At 46.0% G+C, this 24737-nt stretch overlaps 1 protein-coding gene across 1 annotated transcript; it reads left to right on the forward strand.

Moving 5' to 3' along the window:
* The first annotated feature begins 4638 nt into the window (after positions 1 to 4638).
* Positions 4639 to 23199, forward strand: LOC105474994 (NOBOX oogenesis homeobox). The gene is given in 12 exon segments (XM_011729954.3): positions 4639 to 4646; positions 9949 to 10058; positions 15542 to 15569; positions 15571 to 15664; positions 18224 to 18306; positions 18557 to 19128; positions 19854 to 20056; positions 20297 to 20403; positions 20677 to 20762; positions 20981 to 21209; positions 21574 to 21878; positions 22585 to 23199. Coding segments are annotated over 12 exon segments (2127 nt in total). The 3' UTR covers positions 22887 to 23199.
* Positions 23200 to 24737: the final 1538 nt, after the last annotated feature.

Raw genomic sequence — 24737 nt, forward strand, 5'->3', positions numbered from 1 at the left:
GTCTTGGTGCCCTGCATTGCAGCCGCTCCAGCCATGGCTGAAAGGGGCCAAGGCAGGACTTGCCTGTGGCTTCAGAGGGTGCAAGCCCCAAGCCTTGTCAGTTTCCACATGGTGTTGAGCCTGCAAATGCACAGAAGTCAAGAATTGGGGTTTGGGAACCTCTGCCTAGGTTTCAGAAGATGTATGGAAATGCCTGGATGCCCAGGCAGAAGTTGCTGCAGGACCAGGGCTCTCATAGAGAACTTCTGCTAGGGCAGTGCAGAAGTGAAATGTGGGGTCAGAGTGTCCACACACAGTCCCCACTGGGGCACTGCCTAGTGGAGCCATGAGAAGTGGGTCACCATCCTCCAGCCCCCAGAATGGTAGACCCACTGACAGCTTGTACCATGGATCTAGAAAAGCCACAGACACTCAACACCAGCCTGTGAAGGCAGCCAGGAGAGAGGCTGTACCCCGCAAAGCCACAGGGGCATAGCTGCCCAAGATCATGAAAACCCACCTCTTGCATCAGTGTGACTACGATATGAGACATAGAGTCAAAGGAGATCATTTTGGAGCTTTAAGATTTGACTGTCCCACTGGATTTTGGACTTGCATGAGGCCTCTAGCCCCTTTCTTTTGGCCAATTTCTCCCATTTGGAATGGCTGTATTTACCCAATGCCTGTACCCCCATCGTTTCTAGGGAGTAACTAACTTGCTTTTGATTTCACAGGCTCATAGGCAGAAGGAACTTGCCTTGTCTCAGATAAGACTTTGGGTTGTGGACTTTTGAGTTAATGCTTAAATGAGTTAAGACTTTGAGGGACTGTTGGGAAGGCATGATTGGTTCTGAAATGTGAGGACATGAGATTTCAGAGGGGCCAGGGACTAAATGATATGGTTTGACTGTGTCTCCACCCAAATCTCATCTCAAATCCCCACAGGTTGTGGGAGGGACCTGGTGGGAGGTAATTGAATCATCGGGGCAGGCTTCCCATGCTGTTTTCTTGATAGTGAATAAGTCTCATGAGACGTTTTTAAAAGGGGAGTTTCCCTGCACAAGCTCTCTCTTTGCCTGCCGCCATCCATGTAAGATGTGACCTGCTCCTCCTTGGCTTCCACCATGATTGTGAAACCTCCCCAGCCATGTGGAACTGTTAAGTCCATTAAACCTCTTTCTTTCGTAAATTGCCCAGTCTTGGGTATGTCTTTATTAGGAGTGTGAAAATGGACTAATATAGGGTGTAAATAGATATTCAGTGATCAAAAGAGCAGGCTGAGGCAAAGACAATACTGTTGTCCCAAATATTCCATTTTCTCACACATTTCCCAGTGCCCTTCCAATTAATCATGACCATAGACTAGTTCAGGCTAACAAAATATAAGCAGAAGGGAGGGGTGTCAATTTTCAATTTCCATTCTCCCAATGAGGAATATGAATAAAGATCATCTTTTGGACCTGCAGATAGTAAGTTTTCAGGAAGAATGGAGAGATAGAGACAGAAGGAGCTGAGGCAGTTGAAAGGCCTTCATTTCTCCTGCCGGCAGGGCTGAGGAGGAAGATGTGCTCTCCAGATGAAGGAGCTGTAAGATGGTCAGCTTGGGCCTTTGTGTACATGCAGCAGAACGCCCTGCTGACCAGTGATGGACATGTACTATGAGAGACAAATTAGCTGTGTTGTTTCAAGACTCTGGGATTCGAGGATTCATTTCTTTTAAATGCAGTATAACATATCCTGTCCTAGTCACACTGCAATCTTCTTTTTCCTCTTTCATAAGGTTCACACCGTATACATCTTTCATGGATGGCTCTTTTTGAACAAACAGTGTATTAGTTTGTTTTCACACTGCTGATAAAGACATACCCAAGTCTGGGCAATTTACAAAAAGAAGAGATTTAATTGGACTTACAGTTCCACGTGGCTGGGGAAGCCTCACAATCATGGTGGAAGGCAAGGAAGAGCAAATCACATCTTACATGGATGGCAGCAGGCAAAGAGAGAATGAGCAAGACACAAAAGTGGAAACCCCTGATAAAATCATCAGATCTCGTGAGACTTATTTACTACTATGAGAACAGTATGGGTAATCCACCCCCATGATTCAATCATCTCCCACCAGGTCCCTCCCACCGCATGTGGGAATTATGGGAATACAATTCAAGGTGAGATTTGGGTGGGGACACAGAGCCAAACCATATCAAACAGTAATGAATATTATAGTCCCAATCCTGCCTAAAATGTTGCAAAACAACGTTACAGTCACTTTAAGCCACTTTGTACCATGTACTTTTGTCACTCCTTTAGAAAAATTCTTCTAATGCATTAGAGAAAGCTTTAAACTAGATTTGGTAAGAAAATGGTGAAGAAAGTCCCTCAGACTTCAGGGCCAGATATCCAGGATTCTTACATATTCTCAAAGGCATATACTTTTTGTTTTGTTTTGTTCTTTGTTTTTAATGAAACAGGGTACCCAGTTCTCCATCTTGTTTTATGGAAACTTGAGCATTTGTTGGTTTATAATCACACACATTCCTTGGTCTCAAATGTCACTGTTTTCTCCTGTGCACAGAAAGAAGGACAGATCTTCCAGCCTTGGCCAACAAGTACCAAATATTCCACAGTGTTCTGAGTGTATCAAAGAAGATTTTTGCCATTTGAGTAAAATTAGAATTATGCTATAGGCCATGTAGGGCCCTGTATTGGGGGTAGAGAATGAAGGGAGTAATACTCACTAGTTCTGGACATCTAAGACACTAGTTCTCTGATGTTACCAAATCTAAAACTCTTTTGCCCCTGCATTTGATGATTTGCCTTCCTCAAGGCAGTCTAATTTCCAACACCAAGCATTCAGAATCTTACAATAAACAGGAACGCTGTACTGAAGTTATAATACAATCTAATTTTAATGAAGACTATGAATTAAGGTCATCTTTTGGATCTGCAAATATTGTGTTTTCAGGGAGAAACAAGAAATAAAAGAAGTTATATATGAAAAGGGGAGTGCAGATATAGAAGTGGAAGGGACATTGTCAGAAGGAGGCAAAGAGTGCAGGAGGGTAGGCAGGGACAGTGGAGGCACTCACATATACAGTGTGCATGTAGGTGGAGGTTTGCTCCACAGAAAACTATCAGCTATTCACTGTTTATCCCGTGAGAAGCAGGTAGGACACTGACGGAGCTGGCTTACATACATCATCTCATTTAATCATCCCATTAGCTGATAAGACTGATATTTTCTGTTTTATATGAAAAAAACTGAGATTAAGACAAATGTGTTCAGAAAATCAGTGACCAAATTGCAGTGCAAAACTAAGTCTTCCCTACTGCAAAGCCCAAATTCTTTTCTTCAGCATTTGATAAATTATATTTTTTCAGAGTTTTATATATCGAATATCATTAATTTTCCCGTATCAATATACAGTCTGTGTTGCGCCCTTCTCCAAGCTAAATCAGGTATGCCCCCTGCCCAAATTCTACATGGGATAAATCACATGATAACATGTGTAAAAGGACAATTTTGCACGTATAGCTACATGTGCATAGAAGAAGTCAAAACTGAGTGTTAGGTTCATTAAGACTGTTTCCAATCAGATGAAGTCATTAAACAACCATGAACTTTCAGCAAACCAACATCCCAAGCTGATAAAGGACTCAGAATTGTGAGTAATCTGGTATGTCAGAACCAGTGTACCAAAGTACAGAACACTTTGACTAATGGAACATGATTAAGCCAAACATGTGCAGACAAGAACTCATTTTGTTCCATTCAGAGACGGAGTTTTCAATCACTGCTTAGTATAACCACCTTGAAGCCCCTTCCTAGTGAATAGAGCCTTTTGATCCTCACCTTGACTCCCTCCTGTTAAGTATTCAGTGAATTTTGTTGACAGTATATACTCCTTTGTCTGGCAGGCAACTAAACTCAGGAGAGAGAGACAGAGAGAGAGAGAGACAGAGAGTAAGAGTGTGTGTGTGTGTGTGTGTGTAACATTCTGGTGGACTTTGTTTTATTCTGAGACATAACTGATTACGCTTCTCCCTCTTGAATAAGGAGGTGGGCTTCCAAAATGTTTGCTCTTTCCTAAATTGTTAGCCTTCAAGAACAGTTAAGAATCTTGAATCCCTAATATACATTATACCGAGACACATGCCCCAGGCAGTTCAGGGCATACCTGAGACATAGCTGTCTAAGACACCAGCTTTGGTCAGGCCAGAAGTAGCTGATTCCAGCTCTTTCGGTTGAAGCTGGTGCTTTAGAAGTGATTATATTCCCTTTATGGAACTTCCAAAGAACAACTCTTCCTGCACTTACCTCTCCCAGACGTAAGTCACGGAACTCCACCATCTGTGAGAGAAAAATCCCAGCTATTGGCTATGAATTGTTTTAATGCTGAGATAAAGGCTTAGAAGAGAACCAGCACCTGCCCAGCATCCTCCGTGATTAACATAACACAGAACACCTGCTAGACTATGGCGGCTCTTCCAGTCCAAGTTTTATTTTTTTAATCATTCCCACATTCCTCCAAATAAGCAAGCCAATACTATTTTCAGAAAGCAAGATTATGCACTGTGACAGGGCATTCATTCAGAAGTAGACATTTGCCAAGAACCTAAGTCAGGCACTAAGCTTGGCTGGGAGATGAAAATGTGAATACGATGTCGAGGTTACTGCCCTTGAGGAGATGAAGACATCTCCATCAGGTGTGTAAGTCAAATAACAACACTCCATAATAGTGTCATAAGGATGTAATAAAATCATATCCTGTAGCAACTAACACTCAGGTCTGGTAAAATTTAACAGAGGGACTGGTAATTGAGTTGGGTCTTGGGGAACAAGTGGAATTTGGAGAGATGGAAGATACAGGGGAATAAAGTCATTCTAGGCAAAGACAAGAGCATGTGCAATGCACTAAGACATGAAAAAGTATGGATATGGTCAAGATGTGGCACGCTGTCTTGAGTTACTAGAAGTGGGTGAGGTGTGGGTAGGGGATTGTCATGAAGTCTGCTTGTAATGTACTAAGTATGCTAAACTAATGACTTTGAACTTTATCCTGTACACGGTGAAGAACTCGTCAAAATGTATAGTTTGTGGGCACTTCATCTTCCAGCCAAAATAGGCAAACAGACACCGTATTTACCCTACCATCCAAACAATTAGAACACTTTACAAAATATGTAAAACAATGAGTTTCAGATATTGGACAACAGCCAGTACAAAACAATCATTCTTGAGAAAAAGGAAACAAAATAAGCCCACAATTACTGTGGCTTATTGTCTAGAGGAAAGTTCCAGATTTCAGGCCAGAGGGTGGTCTACCTGAGTTGAGGATACAGAATTGAGAATTTGGGTGGGTACTGGGAAGGAGAACACCCGGAAAGGAGCTGAAGGAGAGAAGGATGGAGCAAGAGAACCCTCAGATGGGGACTAATTACTGCATGTGTGTGAGGAAACTACCCTAGCCAGGAAAGAACCAATTAAAAAGAAAAGGTAAAATAACCAGTGAAGTTCACACAGGGCCAGGAATAGTTTGGATTTCTACCAGTCAGTGTGGAAGGACATTGTAATTCATGGGGCATTGGGTGGAGTATTTAGAATATATTGCTTTGGTAGTAGGGAAAATTAGCCTTAGATGGAAGCCCTCTTTATCTTAAAAAACTTAAAAAGTAGGTCTTGAAAGGATGAAAGTACTTCCAAGTAACAGGATACAGAGCAAGCACACAAGCACACACACACACCCCCTTACATACACCCACACACACACTCTCACACAGTAAATCTAGTAAATTCACAATGTTACAATGTATAGCACATAATAAAACACATCCAGTCATGCAAAGAAGCAGAAAAAAAATGAGCCATAATCTGAACAAAAGTATTGATAGAACTAGATATAAAAATAGTAGACAAGGACATTAAAGCAGTTACATAATTTCATTTCATCCATTCAGGAAGGTTTCATGTTTAGACATTGAAGATATAAAACACCCAAATCAAACATCTAGGGATGAAAAAAGTTAATGTCTGAAATGACAAATAAACTGGATATAATAACTACAGACACTGAATAAGAAAAAATTACAAAACTTGAAGACATAGCAATAGAAACTCTCCAAAATGAAACATAGAAACAAAAAACATGAACAGCATTAGGGAACTATAAGGCAATTTCAAAAGGCTAATATATGTAAAATTGGTGGCCCCAAAGAAAGGGAGAGAGAGAAGGATGGAAAAAAATATATTTGAACAAATAATGAAAAAATCTTCCAATTTGATGGAAACTATAAACTCACAAATTCAAGAAGCTAAATGAATCCCAAACACAAGACACATAAAGAAAACTACACTGAGGCACATCATAAACTATTTAAAATCAGTGAAAAAGAGAAAATATTAAAATCAGCTAGAGACAAGAATCACCTGTGCAGAGAAACAAAGAATGGTGATAGCAGCTTTCCCTTTAGTGACAAAGGAAGCAGCTTTCTCTTTAGTGACAATATATAAGTTAGAAGAAAATGGACCAACATCTTTATATATTCAAGAAACAACAACAAAACATATCAGCATAGAATTCTATACCCAGCTCTCAGAAATGGAGACAAGATAAACACCAATCACAAATATAAAAGCTGAAAGAAATTACCACCAGATTTTTACTACAGGAAATCTTGAAGACATTCCTTTAACATGGAAAATGATATCAGGTGGAAATTTGGATCTATCCAAAGGATACAGCACTGGAAATGGTCAATATGTAAGTAAATGCAGAATACTCTTTTTCCTTATTTTGAAAATATTTTTTAAAGATAACTGACCACTGAAATAAAAAAATAACCACGTGTTGTGGGGTTTATAACACGTAGAAGAAAACTGTATAACGATAGCACAAAGGCTGAGAGGGGAGACACAGAAGTCTAATGTTGTCTGTAATCCCAGCACTTTGGGAGGCCAAGGTGGGCACATCACCTAAGGTCAGGAGTTCAAGACCAGCCTGGGCAACATAGTGAAACCTTGTCTCTACTAAAAATACAAAAATTAGCTGGGCATGGTGGTGCACACCTGTAATCCCAGCTACTCAGGAGGCTGAGCTGGGAGAATCACTTGAACCCAAGAGGCGGAGGTTGCAGTGAGCTGAGATCGCACCACTGTACTTCAGCCTGGGCAAAAGAGCGAGACTCTGCATTAAAACAAAAAAAAAAAGTCTAATGTTGTAAGGTCTTATATTTCAATGAAGTGATTTAATGTCACTTTAAGGCACATTCTGATAAATTAAACATATATCCTATAAGTCCTAATGCAATCACCAAAAAAAATCAATGAATGTTATAAATCAATAATATATTCAATAAGCCAACAAATGAGATAAAATTGAATCATAAAAATAACAACTCAAAAATTGGCAGAAAAGAGGAAATAAGAACAAATGTGACAAATAGAAAAAGAACACTAAGATCATAAATTTAAACTCAACCATATCAATAATTTTTTTTTGTTTTGTTTTTTTGAGACAGAGTCTCGCTCTGTTGCCAGGCTGGAGTGCAGTGGTGCAATCTTGGCTCACTGCAACCTCCACCTCCTGGGTTCAAGTGATTCTGCCTCAGTCTCCCAAGTAGCTGCAATTACAGGCATGTGCCACCATGCCAGGCTAATTTTTGTATTTTTAGTAGAGATGGGGTTTCACCATGTTGGCCAGGATGGTCTCGATCTCTTGATCTCGTGATCTGCCTGCCTTGGCCTCCCAAAGTGCTGGAATTACAGGTTCAACAAATTTTATATGTGGTCGAAATGCCCTAATCAAAAGGTAGAGATTGTCAGACTGAATTTTAAAAAGCGAGATTCAACTATATGAAGCCTACAAAGCCATTTTTTGGTTGTCTGTGCCCATCTTTGTAGACTGTAACAGCCCTAATGGGCTGTAGCTCTAGCTGTTGCTTCTCTTCTTAGCCTCTGAAAAGCAATGGCCTCTGGTGGCTATGGACTTTACCAAAGTATAGTGCAAGTCTCATTGTATTCCCTAGAACAGATATTAAAATGCCACATTTTATCCCTAGTTTCTGGATTCTTCAGCTCTCAAAACGGCCAACCCATATTTTCAGGAAGCATTCTAACTTAATGTACTTACCAAATACCTGTAATGTATCAAATTGTGAACTTCCCAAAACTGCAACATGTATCATGAATCTGATAATCTTCTCTCTTCCAACTAAAAGGTCCACATTATTAGTTCATTTATTAATTCATTCAACAAATAGTTAACACTTAGAGCCCAGCCACTGTGCTAGATATGTCCTATACACAGGTATACATTGTTGAAACAAACTGGGATAGTTTCTGTACCCATGAAACTTAAAATATAGTAAAAGAGGTAGATTGTAAACAAATAAACATATAATTACATGTTGTGTTAAGAGTTGTAATGGATACAACAAGAAAATATCAGGAGGCAAATGTTAAGTAGATAATGTGGCTGAAATAATTGACATTGAGAGATATCATTTAAACTAAATCTTGGCTATGAACTAGTCACAAGAACAAAGAGAAGAGTTTGGTCAAGCACAGGAACAGTGTATGTGAACCCCTTGAAATGGGAAAATTTGATCTATTTCAAGTGCTTGAAAGATCTGAAGAGTCACCTGAGATGAAGCTGGGGTGGGAAACTGGAGCCAGATCACACAGGATCACAGCAAGAAGTTTTAATTTTCCTCTAAGTACACTAGAAAATCACTGATGCATACAAATAGGAGAAAAACATATGTGACTTAATTTACTTTTTTTTTTTTTTTTTTTTTTTGAGACAGTCTCACTCTTTAGCCAGACTGGAGTGCAGTGGCGCGATCTCAGCTTACTGCAAGCTCAGCCTCCCAGGTTCAAGCGATTGCCCTGCCTCGGCCTCCCTAGTAGCTGGAATTACAAGTGCACACCACTACGCCCAGCTAATTTTTTTGTATTTTTAATGGAGACAGGGTTTCACCATGTTGGCCAGGATGGTCTCCATCTCTTGACCTCATGATCCTCCTGCCTCGGCCTCCCAAAGTGCTGAGATTACCAGCGTGAGCCACGGTGCCCGGCCTTAATGTACATTTTAAGACTTTCACATGCAAGTCTCTGGAAAATTGGTGACAGTGGGCTGGGAGTAGAAAAAGGGCAACAGGAATAATCTGGCAGTTTCTACAGACACTGTGTGAGAGAGAAATCAAGGGTGATTCCAGCTGGGTGGAGGATACAAAGATCGGGAGGACAGGAGGAGTGACAAGTTTGGGGGTGGGAATCAGGAATTCAGTTTGAAAATCAGGTTAAGTTTGAGAGATATGTTTCCCTTGCTCAGGAGCCCACATCAACAGAGAAGCTGAAGAACTGGACCTTGGAAGAGGATCTCTAAGAGTTCAGATCATAATCTAGGTCTCCTGATTCAAGAATGCATATCCAATGATATCTAGTACATCTCCAGTTCGAAATATGGCTTCTTCCTCTCTGTTGCTCTGCTCTCCTTTTCCTTATGACTGCTCTGAATGAGAGCCTAACTGAGCTCCAGGTTGCCCACTCACAACCTACACTTCCTTGCACCACCTTAATAACATGTGCAGCATGCAGCAATGCAGCTTGTAAAACAGAAATGATCAGAAGCCCTTTGCAAAACAAAGGCCGGATCTCATAGCCTATCCAGTTTGATTGCTTCCTTCCAACCAATGGAATGACAGGTTTTGCAGGCCTAATTATTTGTCAGGTAATCAATCTAGTCTGCTATCATTGTTTAATCTCTACGCCTCACTAAACACAAGCCTAATATTTCACCATTCCCTCCTCCATGCAAAGGAAGTTGCTCCCAGCTTCTAACCCACACTACTGCTCTTGCCCTTGATTGACATCAAGCAAAGGAGATATTTAAAGACAAGCTCAAGTATCTTCAATTTTACAGATTTAGGATTGTCACCATAAAGTGAGCCTAAAGTTTGTTGCCCCAAAAGGATAGAGGAACCCGCTGGCCATGACACTGCTCTCCTTTTGACACTAACATCACCAGACCTGGAGGGTACCTGGGACACCAGAGACAAGGATGGCTTCGAAGCCCAGGAGGGTGAGCTCATGTCCTAGAAGCAACAGCAAAATTGTGAGCACCACACTCTGGACAGAAGACAAAGTTGTCTTCCCATACACTGAGGACTCTTGGCAGAGCACCCCCTTGGAATCCACTGACCTTAGACTCAAACATCAGAAAAATCTATCAAGCCACTGGTACAGCCCCAAGATACCGAAGGAGGAAAAAATACCTTGTTCAGGGACATTCTTGCCTCTCACTAAAGCTAAGCTGCCCTGCTGGCTGTCAAGTTTATGACTCAGAATCCCAGAACTCTTCTCGAAGTTACCCTTAGCTGTCCACTTACCAGCCAGGCAGCCTGTCTATTCCTGTGAAATATACAACTTCAGGGCTTCTCACGGGCTTGGGACTATTAAATATATATATATATATGTATATATATATATATAGACCAATAACCAAGTGGAAGAGGTGTTTATTTTTTAAAAGCCATTACAGGACAAAGATATAAGCTTTATTTCAAATTTGCCTTTTTAATTTTTTAAAATGTATAATATTTAAGTTAAAAAGATTGCTCCAACAGTTGGAAAATAGTTAAATTACAGTACTGCCACTCAATAAATTCTGAAGACTTCGAAACAATACAGAACTGTGCTTTTCATAGTACATTTTAAGGAAGAAATGCTTGAAATTATATATGGAGTGTAATTACAATCATGAAAATCATATACAAAACAGCAATAATGGAAAAAATCCTGTGAGGAAATATGCCAAATTGTTAATAACTGATACTGTTGTTTGATGAGAAATATCATCTTTTTCCTTTCATTGTTCAGTATTTGCCATTTTTTCTAATAAATTTGCATTCCTATTATGAGACATGTTATTGTTTTACTTTTAGAACAAATTAGATATAAATTCTTCTACTTTGCCTACTCACAGCCCTGTTAAATATGTAGGTATCATTTAAATCTATATTTTAAAATTACCATCAAGCAAAGGTTACTAATGCTACTATACCAAAATGTTATTTCTGTGAATTATATTTAACCAAGTCCAGGAGAACCAAACTTGTGGTCAGAACACTAGGATCAACTTTTTTCCTGCTTTTTGAGATAATTGTAGATTCACATGCAGTTGTAAGAAATAATACAGGGATTCCATATTCCCTTTTCCTGTTTTACATCTTCTGTCACGCCAGTACAATACCACACTAGGAAACTGACTTGATACAATCTGTGACCTTACTCAGATTTCACCAGTTTTCATGCACTAGTGTGTATTTAGTTCTGTGCAGTTTTATCTTGTGTGTAGACTTGTGGAACCACTGCTATAGCCAACATTCAGAACAGTTCCATCACTGCTGCTGCGCTTTTGAACTCACAGCCACCTCACTCCCCTGCTCCCTAACTCCTGGCAATGGTCAACTTTTCGTCATTGAACAATGACCCATCCCCCATGCAGGATTCACTATGCCAGTATAGTGATGGATACAATCAAATACACAGTGGAGGCTAGTGTTTAGGAGTGCAGGCAGGAACTACACTAACTGGGTTCAAATCTGAGGTGGCCACTGTCACCTTTGGAGAAGTATTAAACTCTTTATGCTACAGTGTCTTCATTAAGATGGGGATAACCATATAATAGAACTTCATAGGGTGGTTAGAATTCAATGAGTTGATACTTACAAAGCAAGAAGAAAGCACCGGGCATGAATAGAGGCATGTTACTATCTAAGAACTCCCAATCCAGTGGAGAATACACAAAGCCCTGATCAGTTCAGCCTGTGAGCAGTGATGTAATATAAATGTAAACACAGTATAAGGGGAGGCCCTAGGAGGGAGCAGTTAATTCTGGCTGTGGAAGGCTGAGCTAGGCTTCCCCAGAAACGGAATATTTGGGTTGGGTTTTGGAGGATGAGTAAGATTTTGCCACGGAAAAAAAAAAAAAAAGATGTTTCATGCTGATAAACAGCTTGATCAGTGACCCTGAGAAGGCATGGCCATTTCTAAGGGGTAAAAGCTTGGAACAAAAATCTGGAAGAGTAGGGGAGACTGTGGGGGCGGGGGAGTGGTGGTAGCCAAACAGGAAGCCTGGGTGAAGGTTGGGGCTGGGTTTTGAGGGGTCCTTGTATGCCATGCTGTAATTAGCAATCGCGATTGCAATCCTGGAGAAGACTAGAATACAATAGAAAGAACAAAGTGCCTGCAAAAGTCAGGCACATCAGGAGGAGAGAATTAGAATGGATGTGAAAGTATGTTCTAAATTACAAAACACCAGCAGTGGCGATTAATTGCAAACACTAGCAGCAGCAGAAAAATGTTTAAAACACGGTCACCATTCGTGTTAGACGCACATTATCCTGAGTGTCTGGGGCAAGGGCATTAGAAGTTACAACGCTAATTCACGCCAGAACTTGTCCTCGCCCTGCCCGGCAGGTTCCACTCTAGCCAGGTGTTCCTAATCCCTTCACAGGCAACCTGAAACCATCCTTTTCTGGGATTTCCACAGGAAGCTCCTGGGCAGGGACTTTGGCAGTTGCCAGTGTCTCTCCCAGTCTCTGGGACCATTCACTTTTTCCCTGTCATCGGTCCCCAGTATTTATCCAATCATCCGGCCATTGCCTGGGCTCTGGCAGTGATGGTCCCTGAACATGTGCTTCCCTTCACGCTCTCTGCCTTGGACATGTCATCACTTCCTGGTGGTTTTCTGGGGGCCCTGACCTCCCATGCTTGCTGTGACTATGATCTCCCTGGCCAGGGCCGGTGCAGATTTCTGCTTGTCTTTCACAACTTATTCTTGCCTTTCTGGTCCTAGGTCTTCCAATGACCTGATGCTGCCTACACTGGGATGTGGCCCACAGAACAAGAACACATTACCTTGTGGTTTTGCTTCAAAAAATGTTCTCAATCAGCCGCCTTCTTCTGGTTATTTTTCTCATTATAGAGAGAGAGGGAGAAGGACCAAGAACACTTATTTCACTTACTCATCATAGACCGAAAAAAATAACTACTTTTTTTTTAGTATCAGACACCTTCCTTTTTGTTCTGATATTCTCATATCTGTGAGGGAAAAAAAAAGATTTTGGAAGAAATGGCTCTTGCTAAGTACATGGTGGTAATGGTATAAAGTCTGGCTCTGAAAACTAAGAAACCAGAAAAAAAATTAAAAATTTAAAAATTACCTCCCTGTCCTCTAAACAAAGTTGAGTTAGTCTATGAACTAGTCAGCTGATCACAAAGATGAAATGCAACCAAACAGGACTTAGGAAGAAATAGCCCCAAGTTTCCCTAAAACAATACCTTATTGTCCTCCATACAACTGAGCTGTCTCTTTGCATCTAGCCAGTATTTTAACTTCCATGACGAACCTCCCTCATTTGAAGTTGATCCATGGAATATATGACTTAACAGGATATATCAAAAACACAACACCTTCCCAACAAAACTCATCAGACATTTTCCCATGCAATGCACATCTTAGATAAAATTCACTTGCAGCCAATAAAATTCTTCATGTAAATAAATAAAAACGTCCAACTATATTATTTGTGGGGAAAAAAATCCCTCATTTCTATGTTTGGAAAAATGCCAATTTTTTTTTTTTTCTTTTTTGAGATGGAGTCTCACTCTGTCACCCAGGCTGGAGTGCAGTGGCGCGATCTTGGCTCACTGCAAGCTCCGCCTCCTGGGTTCCAGCAATTCTCCTGCCTCAGCCTCCCAAGTAGCTGGGATTACAGACGTGTACCACCACACCCAGCTAAATTTTGTATTTTTAGTAGAGACAGGGTTTCACCATGTTGGCCAGGCTGGTCTCAAACTCCTGACCTCAGGTGATCTGCCCACCTTGGCCTCCCAACGCGCTGGGATTACAGGCATGAGCCACTGTGCCCAGTTGGAAAAATGTCAATATTTTAAATTCCCTAAGTCCCTATGCCAATCTATTGCAGAGTTAGAACCTGTATATTTCACAGTTTGTGGAAGGGTGCCATATAGCCTATGGGGAATTTGGATCTTTGCTTTCTGACCTTCACCCTGGCAGAGAGGAGTCAGTTAGAGAGAGAGAGGAAATACAACATAAACGATGGCAGAGAAGGATGAGTTATTTTCAGTTTAATGTGATAGGATAATCTGTTAAGAAATTAATTGCACCCCACTTCTCACTGCAGTAGACACCTCGGTAAAGGACAAAAGGTCATTTCCTTTCCCCACACAGGCGCCTACCATCCCTTGCCCCTACTCCTATCCACAGGATAGTTTTAACTGACTTTGTTTTTGCAAAGTCTAAAAGTGTCTCAAACTCTGCAATGTACAAAAATTACCTGAGGGGCTTCAAATGGATGTTTCTGGGTACCTCCTTGGACCAGCCAATTACGATTTCTGGGGATTGGAACCCCCATTTTAAACAAATTCCCTAAGAAATTCTGATCCAGTGGGTTTTAAGAACATTCTTTGAGAAACATTAAGCCAAAAAAGACACACACAACACCACTGAAATACCAGGGTGGGTAACACAGGGGAGCTGAGGATCCAGGGGAAAGATCCAGATCTCAGAGCTTGGCATTCATGCTGGCAGTTAGGGGTCACTGTCAGGTTTCAAGCGGGACTGTGATGAGGTAAACTCCACAGCTCATAGCCCACGTGTTGCCTTCTGCAAGAAGCTTCCATCCTAGTCCAGAAGGGGTTCCTGCTCCTCCATGCTCCATACTTTCATACTCCATAGCCTTTCATACTTCTAACTCACCACTGACCACACTATCCTGATATGATCATTTGATGATCTCCCCTCCACCGGTAAGCTTCTGTGAGCAAGGACGTGCCTGGGTTCCATTTACCATGTCACCACCAAATGGTCCTGATTTTTCATCATCAAATGTTCCTGGAAGCAACGTCAGTGCCCCACAACTCCTTGCTCACTTGTCCTGGAATGCTTCATTTCTAGCAGAGAAACTGGGCCCCATCTGCCTGAACGCCTCATAAAACAGAGGCTGTCCACGTTATGGAAGGCATGGAATGAAACGGGATGCCTGAAGTCTTGATCATTTTCGAAGTTAGTTTACATTTTTGTGTTTCAGAAAGAACTAAATCTCTCACAATCCTCCAAAGTCCACATGTGTAGGCCAAGCCCCTTAAGGCAATTAAAGGAATAGGAAAATGTACCCACAGCTGATTTCAGCATGAAAGCACGTGGTGTCCAAAGTCTTTTAAATCCTTAAAGCAAAACACCTGGATTCTGTTCCAGGCCGCCCGCTCCCCACCCAGCTCCAAGCACCTGTTTCTATCTGACCAGCCCTCCCACTTTCTACCCCTCCCCGCTCAGGAGAAGAGGCAAGAATTTTTAAATTCTGATTTTGCTTGTATAAAGATGGTAAGAAACATTCCGTGAACTAGGAATCATAAGGCTCCTCCCCCCCCACACCCCCCGCCGTGAGATCTACCCTATAGAAAGTCCCTTCTATTTTCAGAGAATAAAATCGAAACATCAAATGGATGGGAACACAGCGACCACACCGTCCCTGGCAGGGCCACCTCTGACTGTACCTGAATTTCCTCTGTGGACTGCACCCAATCTACGGAGTCTGTGGCTCTTTCAGCTCCTTCGTCGTCATCTGGTGCAGCCCTTGTGCGCTGGAGGCCCTCAGATCAGTACGGGGGCCCAGTGCCGTGGCTCACGCCTGTAATCCCAGCACGTTGGGAGGCCGAGGCGGGAGGTTAACTTGAAGTCAGGAGTTCTAGTCCAGCCTGGCCAACGTGGTGAAACCCCGTCTCTTCTAAAAATACAAAAATTAGCCGGGCATGGTGGCGGGCGCCTGTAGTCCCAGCTACTCAGGAGGCTGAGGCAGGAGAATTGCTTGAACCTGGGAGGCGGAGGTTGCAGTGAGCTGAGATCTCCACACTGCACTCCAGCCTGGGCGACAGAGCGAGACTCCGTCTCAAAACCAAAAACAAACAAAATCAGGAAGGGGACTTTGAACTCTTTAATACTGAGGCTTGGAGGGGCCCTAGCATGGGATTTGGGTAACCCAGCGCTTTCCCTTTGAGGAGTGGCTCTAGAAATCGCCTTCCGCAGTCCACAGGGAAGCGCTTTGGCCACGATCCAGGACTGAGTCCTCCCTAGGGTGTGGGTGAGCCCCACGGCTGGGCCCAGCCCCCTGAAGACCACCGGGTAGCCTCGCTCCCGTCCCTCGCCCCAGCCTCGCCCTACAGCCCCGCCGCGGGAGGGGCCGTCTGGAGGAGATCCGCACCTGGGCCTGGGCTCCTGGCTGGGGGGAGCCGAGCAGGCGGCGCCTAGGCCCGGGTCCTCCCCGCCCTCGCAGCTGCCCCAGCCGAGCCTCCCGGGCCGGCCTCGCCCTGGGGGTGGGGGTGAGGGGGAGCAGCCTCGGGCTGCGGCTCCCCCGGCCCGGCCCGTGCGGGCTGCACACCTGCCCGCCCGGTGAGGCTTCATTAGGCCGCGCCTGTGCATCACGGCCGGCCGCGGCGGCGGGAGTCCAGGCCATGGAACCCACAGAGGATGCCTGCCAGGGACCGCGGGGTGAGTGTGGAGACCCTGTCCTGCGAGGGGGTCAGGCTTTGGGGGCTGTGGGAGGGGGGAGGCCTGTGATCACCAGTTCAGTGTTAGCCGACCTAAGAGCTTCAGTAGGCCGAGGGCCGGGTGGAGTCGGTGGGGTAGGGTGGGAGGAGGCCGACCTCACTGCCCCTGAGCTTTGGGTTTGCAACCCATCCCCCCGCCTCCAATCTCCCAACGCCCTGGGGAGAGAACCCTGGGAGCCCCAGGACCCTTCCAGTCTGGGGCCTGACACCCGTCCCCTTCTTACAAGGGCACATCACTCCCATAGGACAAGTGCTTACGGAGCACCCACAGTGCTGGGTACCAGGCTTTTTGCTACAGTACAAGCTTTCCTAAAATGCTGTAAAACAAATTTGTCCCTGCTTCCCCACACCACCAGCCAGCTTTGTCCCTTCTCTCCATAGAGGCCTGCTCGTCCTCTTCACCAGCCCAGACCCTCTCATGCAAGTCGGGTCCAGCCTGTGTCCTAGGAAGGGACTTGGAACGGCACCCTTGACCATGACCTTCTTCCTTGACACTCTCTTAGAAAGTCATTCCTACAGCCAGGCGCGGTGGCTCATGCTTGTAATCCCAGCACTTTGGGAGGCCGAGGCTGGTGGATTACCTGAGGTCAGGAGTTGGAGATCAGCCTGGCCAACATGGCAAAACCCCATCTCTACTAAAAATACAAAAATTAGCTGGGTGTGGTGGCACACACCAGTAATCCCGGCTACTTGGGAGCCAGAGGCACGATAATCGCTTGAACCCAGGGGGCCAAGTTTGCAGTGAGCCAGAATCTCACCATTGCACTCCAGCCTGGGTGACAGAGTGAGACTCCATCTCAAAAAAACAAAACAAACCAACAACAACAACAAAAAAGTTATTCCTTAAGACCTATCTCATGCAATTTTCATTAATGTAACAATAGCTTAGTCGTTACTAAGCATTCATTACAAATGTTCCAATTTAGTTGGAAATGATAAAGCAGCTCCCTGAGCTCAGGGTTCTTGGGGTTATGAGTCAGTTGGGAGGTGAAAGTGGGGGGACCATTTGATGGCCCCAGGAAGGACTCCATGTCGTGATTAAGTACACAGAGTATGTGCTCAGGGTGCTGTGTGATCTTGGACACATTGCTGTGTCATCCTCATTCCTTCATCTGTTAGAAGGGAATATTAGCAGTGCTGTTCTCGCAGAGGTTAAATATGCACTGTGCTAATCTTTGAAAGGTGCTGAGTGCCATGCCTGGAACATGGTAAGCTCCCGATGCATCAGTCAGCTCAAAGAAAGGAAGCCAAGCTTTAGGGATAAGTGGTAGGGTTTTTAGTTCTAGCTGGGTTTCCTTACTCGAAAAAGAGGTTGACCAGAGACTGAGATTCTGCTTTGCAGGGAGCGGGAGGAAATGGACATGCTGGGTGGTGGTTGGTGGGGGGGCCTGTATGGGGCTGAGTAGGGTTGGCAGAGACAGAGTTCCGTGGTTGTCCCTGTTATCTCTTTTGATGTTCTTGCCTCAGCTGCTGGAGATGATCGAATCCTGCCTTGTCCCATTTCCAAGCAATAATGCCTGTGTTAATAATGATGCAGCAGGAATAGCATCTCGCCTTGGGAGAAGCAGGATCCCTGTCAATCTGTTTCTCTTTGTCTTCCTGGTCCACCCCTAGCCCCAACATGATCCCTTGGAGATACCTGAACAGTCCCTCAAACTCATACCCCTGGTGTCTGGGAAAAAGGGAACTCACAGGGAGTGAACACTCCCAAATTAGGAGATACCATGAACTAAGGCCTTCTCAGAATTGCATGCATTTGTCTAGATTTTTGAAAGAAGTTGGGTTATCTGATTTAATCCTCACAAGAGTCAAGCTAGGAAGGTAAGTGTGGAATTATTACCCCATTTGATAGGTAGACAAATTAAAGCTTAAGATCAAACCGTTTGCAGAGCAGGAAGCAACATTTCCTCTTGGCCAGTTCTTCCTTCTCCCTGATGCTAAGGTCAGTGGATGTTGGCTCCCCACAGGCCAGGAAGCTGCAGAGAAGGCCCTGGCTGCCAGACCCCGGGAGAAGGAACTGCTCCGGGGCTCAGCCCCTCATGCTCAGGACACTCAGAGTGAGGAACCGCCACCCTCCTGCACCATCTCAGGAGAGAAGAAGCCGCCAGCAGTCTCTGGAGAAGCCACTGGGGCTGATGCTGGGAGACCGTGCCCACCCCCCCGCTCCAGGGCTCTCCACAAAGACAGAACGGTAGCCCGCTCCAGGCCCCAGGCGCCGGGGGAAGATTGCTCCCTCCCGGTGGGCGAGGTGAAGACAGGAAAGAGGTCCTATTCTCCAGCCCCTGGGAAGCAAAAAAAGCCTAACGCCACGGGATTGGCCCCAACATCATCTCCTGGTGCCCCTAACTCAGCCCGTACCACACACAACCCAGTGCCCTGTGGGTCAGGCCGGGGGCCCTGCCACCTGGCCAACCTCCTCAGTACATTGGCACAGAGCAACCAAAACAGAGACCAGAAGCAGGGGCCCCCGGAAGTGACTTGCCAACTTAAGAAAAAGACACGAACCCTATACCGCTCAGGTAAGTCCCTAAAGAGAGGAAACTGAAGAGATCTGGGATCATCCTGGGAAAAAGTGGGGCTGTGCGAAGAATCTACCCCCAGGAGACCCGAGGGATGTGGTTAGTTTGTACGTCACTTCGTCCCGGATTCTCTCTTGGGCCGTGGTAGTGCCACTATCTCTGACCCTCAGAGGGAAGGTTGGGTTATCACATCAGAAAATGAGGTTGGAGCTGGGCACAGTGGCTCATGCCTGTAATCCCAGCAGTTTGGGAGGCCGAGGCAGGTGGATTACCTGAATTCAGGAGTTGGAGACCAGCCTGGCCATCATGGTGAAACCCTGCCTCTACTAAAAATACAAACATTAGCCAGATGTGGTGGCCTGTGCCTGTAATCCCAGCTCTTTGGTAGGTTGAAGCAGGGGAATCGCTTAAACCCGGGAGGCAGAGGTTGCAATGAGGTGAGATTGCGCCACTGCACTCCAGCCTGGGCGACAGAGTGAGACTCCATCTAAAAAAGAAAAACAGAAAATGACCAGGGTAGAAAAGTAAGGAAAGTAAACATACCGCTCTCGGCTATAGCACCCAAGAGTGAGAAGGCCCAGCCCAATAGGAAAAAGGCTTTGGGAAAGTGTTGGGTTAGGGGCAGTGGCCCCATCTGTTAGAGATACTTGGTGAGCATCTCTCTTTCTCTTTGCCTGCCTGTCACTGGCATTTGTCCTCTTCACACAAGTTTCTTCTTCTTTCAGATCAGCTGGAGGAGCTAGAGAGGATATTCCAAGAAGACCACTATCCTGACAGTGAGAAACGCCGAGAGATTGCCCAGACGGTGGGGGTGACTCCCCAGCGCATCATGGTAAAGGGGGCCGGCTCCCTGGTGGCAGGGTGGATTGGTGGAGGGCCCACCATTGAAACTCTTGAATTGCACAGTGAGTGCTTAGGGGCAGCCTGGGTAGAAGCTGAATTGAGGCTTCAGAAGTGGCTGTGTCCCTGACTGTTTCCAGAGTGCCACAGCCTGAGAGCATTAGGAGAAGGCACTGCAGACTTTTGATAAAACCAGCCTGACAGAGGCCTCAGAAGCAGAGTGCTGGAGTGACCTTCCAAAGTTCTGTAGCTCCTTGTGCAACAGACAGGACCTAAGCCTGAGTCTCTGCCCCTCTTCTCCAGTTCTTCAAGCACCTTTCCCCCGTAGGTGTGGTTCCAGAATCGCCGGGCCAAGTGGCGAAAAATGGAGAAACTGAATGGGAAAGAAAACAAGGACAATGCTGCAGCCCCTGGCCCTGCCAGCAGTCAATGCAGGTCAGAATTCCTCCTCTTTCTGTATCATCCCTGTGGGTAGAAGTGGGGTCCAAGCTGGGATCCTGAGGGTCTAGAAGGAGAGCATTGGAAGGCTAGGCATGAGTCCTGGGGTTGCCAGCTAAGATTTACAGGGATTTTGGCTGCCATGGGATTGGGAAGTTGCCAATGCTCTGTAGGAGGCAGAGTTTAGGAATTGGTGTCTCTCCTGGCAATGATCGCCTGGGCAAATCCAGAGACCACCAAAGCTACAGTCTTCATTCTTCCTGCCTCCAGCTCTGCAGCTGAGCTCCTACCTGCTGTGCCCATGGAGCCAAAGCCTGACCCTTTCCCTCAGGAGTCCCCTCTGGATACCTTTCCAGGTGAGCTCCCACCTTCAGAGCTGGGGGAAAATGGCAACTAAAGATAGTGAAGATGGACCTTGTTTGATGGAGGTGGGAGTGACTGGAGTCCTCCAGTGTTTCGGCCAGCAGGGCCTATTCAGGGGGACCTGGCATGTCTTGTGTCTACCATTCAGCAATGCCAAACATGCCTCCCATTTCCCTTACCTTTATAGCCCCTCTTTGCTTTCTGCTCCTAGAGCCCCCCATGCTGCTGACTTCTGACCAGACTTTGGCCCCCACCCAACACAGTGAGGGTGCTCAGAGGGTGGTGACCCCCCCACTCTTCAGCCCCCCACCTGTGCGAAGGGCCGACCTTCCTTTCCCCCTTGGCCCTGTCCACACACCCCAACTGATGCCACTGCTGATGGACATTGCTGGCAGTGACAGCAGCAACAAGGATGGCCCCTGTGGGTCCTGGGGGACAAGGTAAGGAACCTACGGGGGGTAGGTCAGTCGAGTTATCTGGGCGGGGGTGGGGGTGTACATGGAGAGAAGATAGACCCTGAGAGAGAAGAGGGTTAACTGAGGGGAGCACAGAGTAGTACAGGAGTTGGGGATGAAAGAGATAAGGGGATCTGGGGAATGGCCTAGGGGATCACAGCAATAGAGCAGAAACAAGGGCAAGATGCTAGGAGCAGGAGGCAGGAGAAGAGGCAGCTGCAGCAGCCTTGCAAGGCTGGGGTCACCATGGAGATGAGAAGGAGTTGAGAGGAAGGGACTCAGCTACTGTAGTAGGAATGGGGAGCTCCTCCACCCCTGCACCTCACCAGCTGTTCCCCTGTCCTTGCAGCATCACCCTGCCACCCCACTGTTCATATTTGGAAGAGCTGGAGCCCCAGGATTACCAACAGAGCAACCAGCCAGGACCCTTCCAGTTCTCCCAGGCTCCACAGCCCCCACTTTTCCAGTCCCCTCAGCCCAAGTTTCCCTACCTCCCCACTTTCCCCTTCTCCATGCCCAGTTCGCTGACACTTCCACCGCCCGAAGACTCTCTGTTTACATTTCCCTGTGGCCCCAGCGGGGGCACGTCACAGGGCTATTGCCCAGGTGCCTCCTCAGGGCAGATCCTGATGCAGCCCCCTGCTGGGAATATGGGTGAGTTGGGGCTGGGAGAGAAGGTCCCCTTGGGATTGAGGAAGGTGGGTGGGAGGGGACAAAGAGCCACGTTATCTGGAGGGTAGACTGAAGCAGGTCATGCGTGGTGAATAAAACCTTTGGTTTATGAAGCTCTTCTCCCTCGAATTCTGCAGAGGCTGCAGAGCACAGGGAGAGTTAGCAGAGAACTCTGGAGTCTGGCATTAGGAAAACAGGTTTGAAATCCAGCTCAGCCAGTTACTAGCTCTCCTGAGTCTCAGTTTCTGGGACTCTGAAATGGGACTCACAGTTCTATGTCAGGGAGGGATTTGGTGAGGATTATAAACAACAGGAGTGAAAATACTTGGCTTAGAGTAGATGGCAGCTAATATTCTGCTGGGCCACTCGGACCTCTGAAATCCCAGAAACATCTATCATATTAAAACTAGATTCCAGCAGAAGGGGAGAAAAGATCAGGTGGTTCCTGGTCTCCTTGTTGCGTGCATGAAACAGCATTGGCCTGATCCATGGTTCGCTTTGTGTCAATGTTACTATACCACAGGACCTTGAGTGCTGGAGCCTGTGTCCTAAGGGTGGAAGACTTGCACTGAGGTCCTAAGCTGCGTCTGTGTGTGTTGGGGCACAGGGGGATCTCTTGTAGAACACAGTTAATGATAGTTGATACTGTCGGTCCTGTCTGGTAATCCTACACCCTCTGACCCCACAGGCACAGCCTCCTGGAGTGACCCCTGTTTGCCAGAGCTGCCCTTCCCTGGTCCGTTCTGCCCGCAAGCTCCAGGGCATCCCCCAGGAGGGGATGGCTACTTTCCTGATCTATTTCCAGCTCCCTGCACCCAGGCTCTGGGCAGGCAGCCTTCATCAGCTCTCTCCTGGCTGCCTGAAGGGGCCAGACCAGGGACTGGGCTCTTACTCAGCAAGGCAAAAGAGGAACCGCCAGCTGCTTCCCTGGATCAGCCCTCAGCACTGGAGGAGGCCAGAGGGGATGACAAGAATAGCCATGTCCCCTAGTTGGGGGGTCAAAGAGTGAAAAGAGGCTGCTTGGTGGGACAGGATTAGGCCCGCAGAGAGGACAGGGGTTGGAGGTTTGGGAAAGAGTGTGGACTCTGTAGACTGAGGGGACAGTCAGATGTTTCCCCTGTGTAGGCTCGTCTTGCTGATATGAGAAGGAAGAAAGAGGGCTGGCCCTTCCCTTTTCTTCACACTCCGTGTGGGGGTCCTGAAGGAAGCAGGTGGCCTGTGTTACTTCTGAATGTTGTATCAGGTGTTTTTGTTTGTTTCCTACCCTTGCTTGACAAATGAGCTGGAGTGTCCACCATAAGCAGTAAACTAGTCCGTCCTGGGGTTTTCTCTGTGGTTATGTGTCTCAGTGATGTGTCTCCACGCTCACACTAATGAAGAGCTCCATTTTCTTCCTTTTATTCCACTTGGCTGAGCAGTTATTGGATGCCATTCTCAGGTGGGCACCACTGGGCAGGACCACATGGAGGGCCTCTTCCCTGGGCCCGTCTCTCCCACTGAAGAAGGAACTGGGCATCTGGGGCTTTTCCTTCAGTCCCAACATGTAACCATATTCTATTCCCAAACCCATGACTGACCCTGAGCAAATCTGAGTCTGGGCCTTTCTCTGGAAGTTGGGCCCTGTAGGGACAGGATCACAAGAGAAGCCTGAGAATATGTGAGGTCACTTCTCTAGGATTGTGAACGATGACTTACTTTCCCACAGCTCTTTTGAGTGTGTGTGTTGAGGGGGGCCCAAGGAGCACTCCGAGGATAGCAAGTAGACATTTCTCTCCCGCACAGGAGGACATGACAGCATCCCCAGACTGTAATGGCCCAGACCTTACTGGGCCAGAATGAAGGGTCCACAATCTTTTCTGTCTCTCCCACCCCAGCCTGCAGAGGCACCAAAAGACACTTCGCTAAGCGCCTTGAGAGATCACCCCCCTAAAATGATCACCAACCATTTCATGCTTAACTCTCCCCCATAGACTGCAATTTTACCTCCTGCATTTGTTGATGATTACCACTTGAGGTTGGGTGCTAATCTAGGGAGGTTTGGTTATAGGTTGAGATGTGGGAAGAGGAGGGAACAAGAGACAACCAAAGATGGAGAATGCTCCCTAGATGTCTGCATGAGGGGTCAGGAGCTCAGGAAGGAATGGACACTGAGTGAGGATGTACTAGCCTCCCGTTCCATTGCACAGAGTGATTCTGCATCCACATTGAACTTGAATAGTTTCCTTCTGTCCTCTGGTGGTGAGTCAAATTAGGCAAATGACAAATTAGGCAATGAAGGAAGAAACATCAGTTAGACCTTATTGGTTCTATGCTTGAGATCCTGCTTTAGGATGTTAAGGGCTAAAGGGAGCATAAGAAGGAGGGTACACAACCAATTTGTATAAAAAGAGAAATGGGTGGTGCCTGGGAGATGGGAGAGATGGGACTGAAAAGGACCAGAAAGATGAATAAAGGGTGAAGACAGTAGGTCTAAGAAGTAGCAAAACGTTGACTGGGTGATGAAAGAAAGATAACCACAGAAGAAAATCTATCCTAAAATACATTTAAACAGAGGAGAAAAGGTAAGGCACAGATCTGGAGACTAGAGGAAAGGGACCTGAAGGGTCTAAAGTAGGAAAGAACAGGTTAGGAGGGGAACAAAGGAAAAAGGCCAGGGGTTGGGAGAGACAGGAGATGACACATGAATCAGGAAGTGGAATTCAAAAAGAGCAGCGAAAGGCCGGGCGCGGGTGGCTCACACCTGTAATCCCAGCACTTTGGGAGGCCGAGAAGGGCGGATCATGAGGTCAGGAGATCAAGACGATCCTGGTTAACATGGTGAAACCCCGTCTCTACTAAAAA

This window comes from Macaca nemestrina, chromosome 4 (assembly GCF_043159975.1).
Source record: "Macaca nemestrina isolate mMacNem1 chromosome 4, mMacNem.hap1, whole genome shotgun sequence".
Classification (NCBI taxonomy): Eukaryota; Metazoa; Chordata; class Mammalia; order Primates; family Cercopithecidae; genus Macaca; species Macaca nemestrina.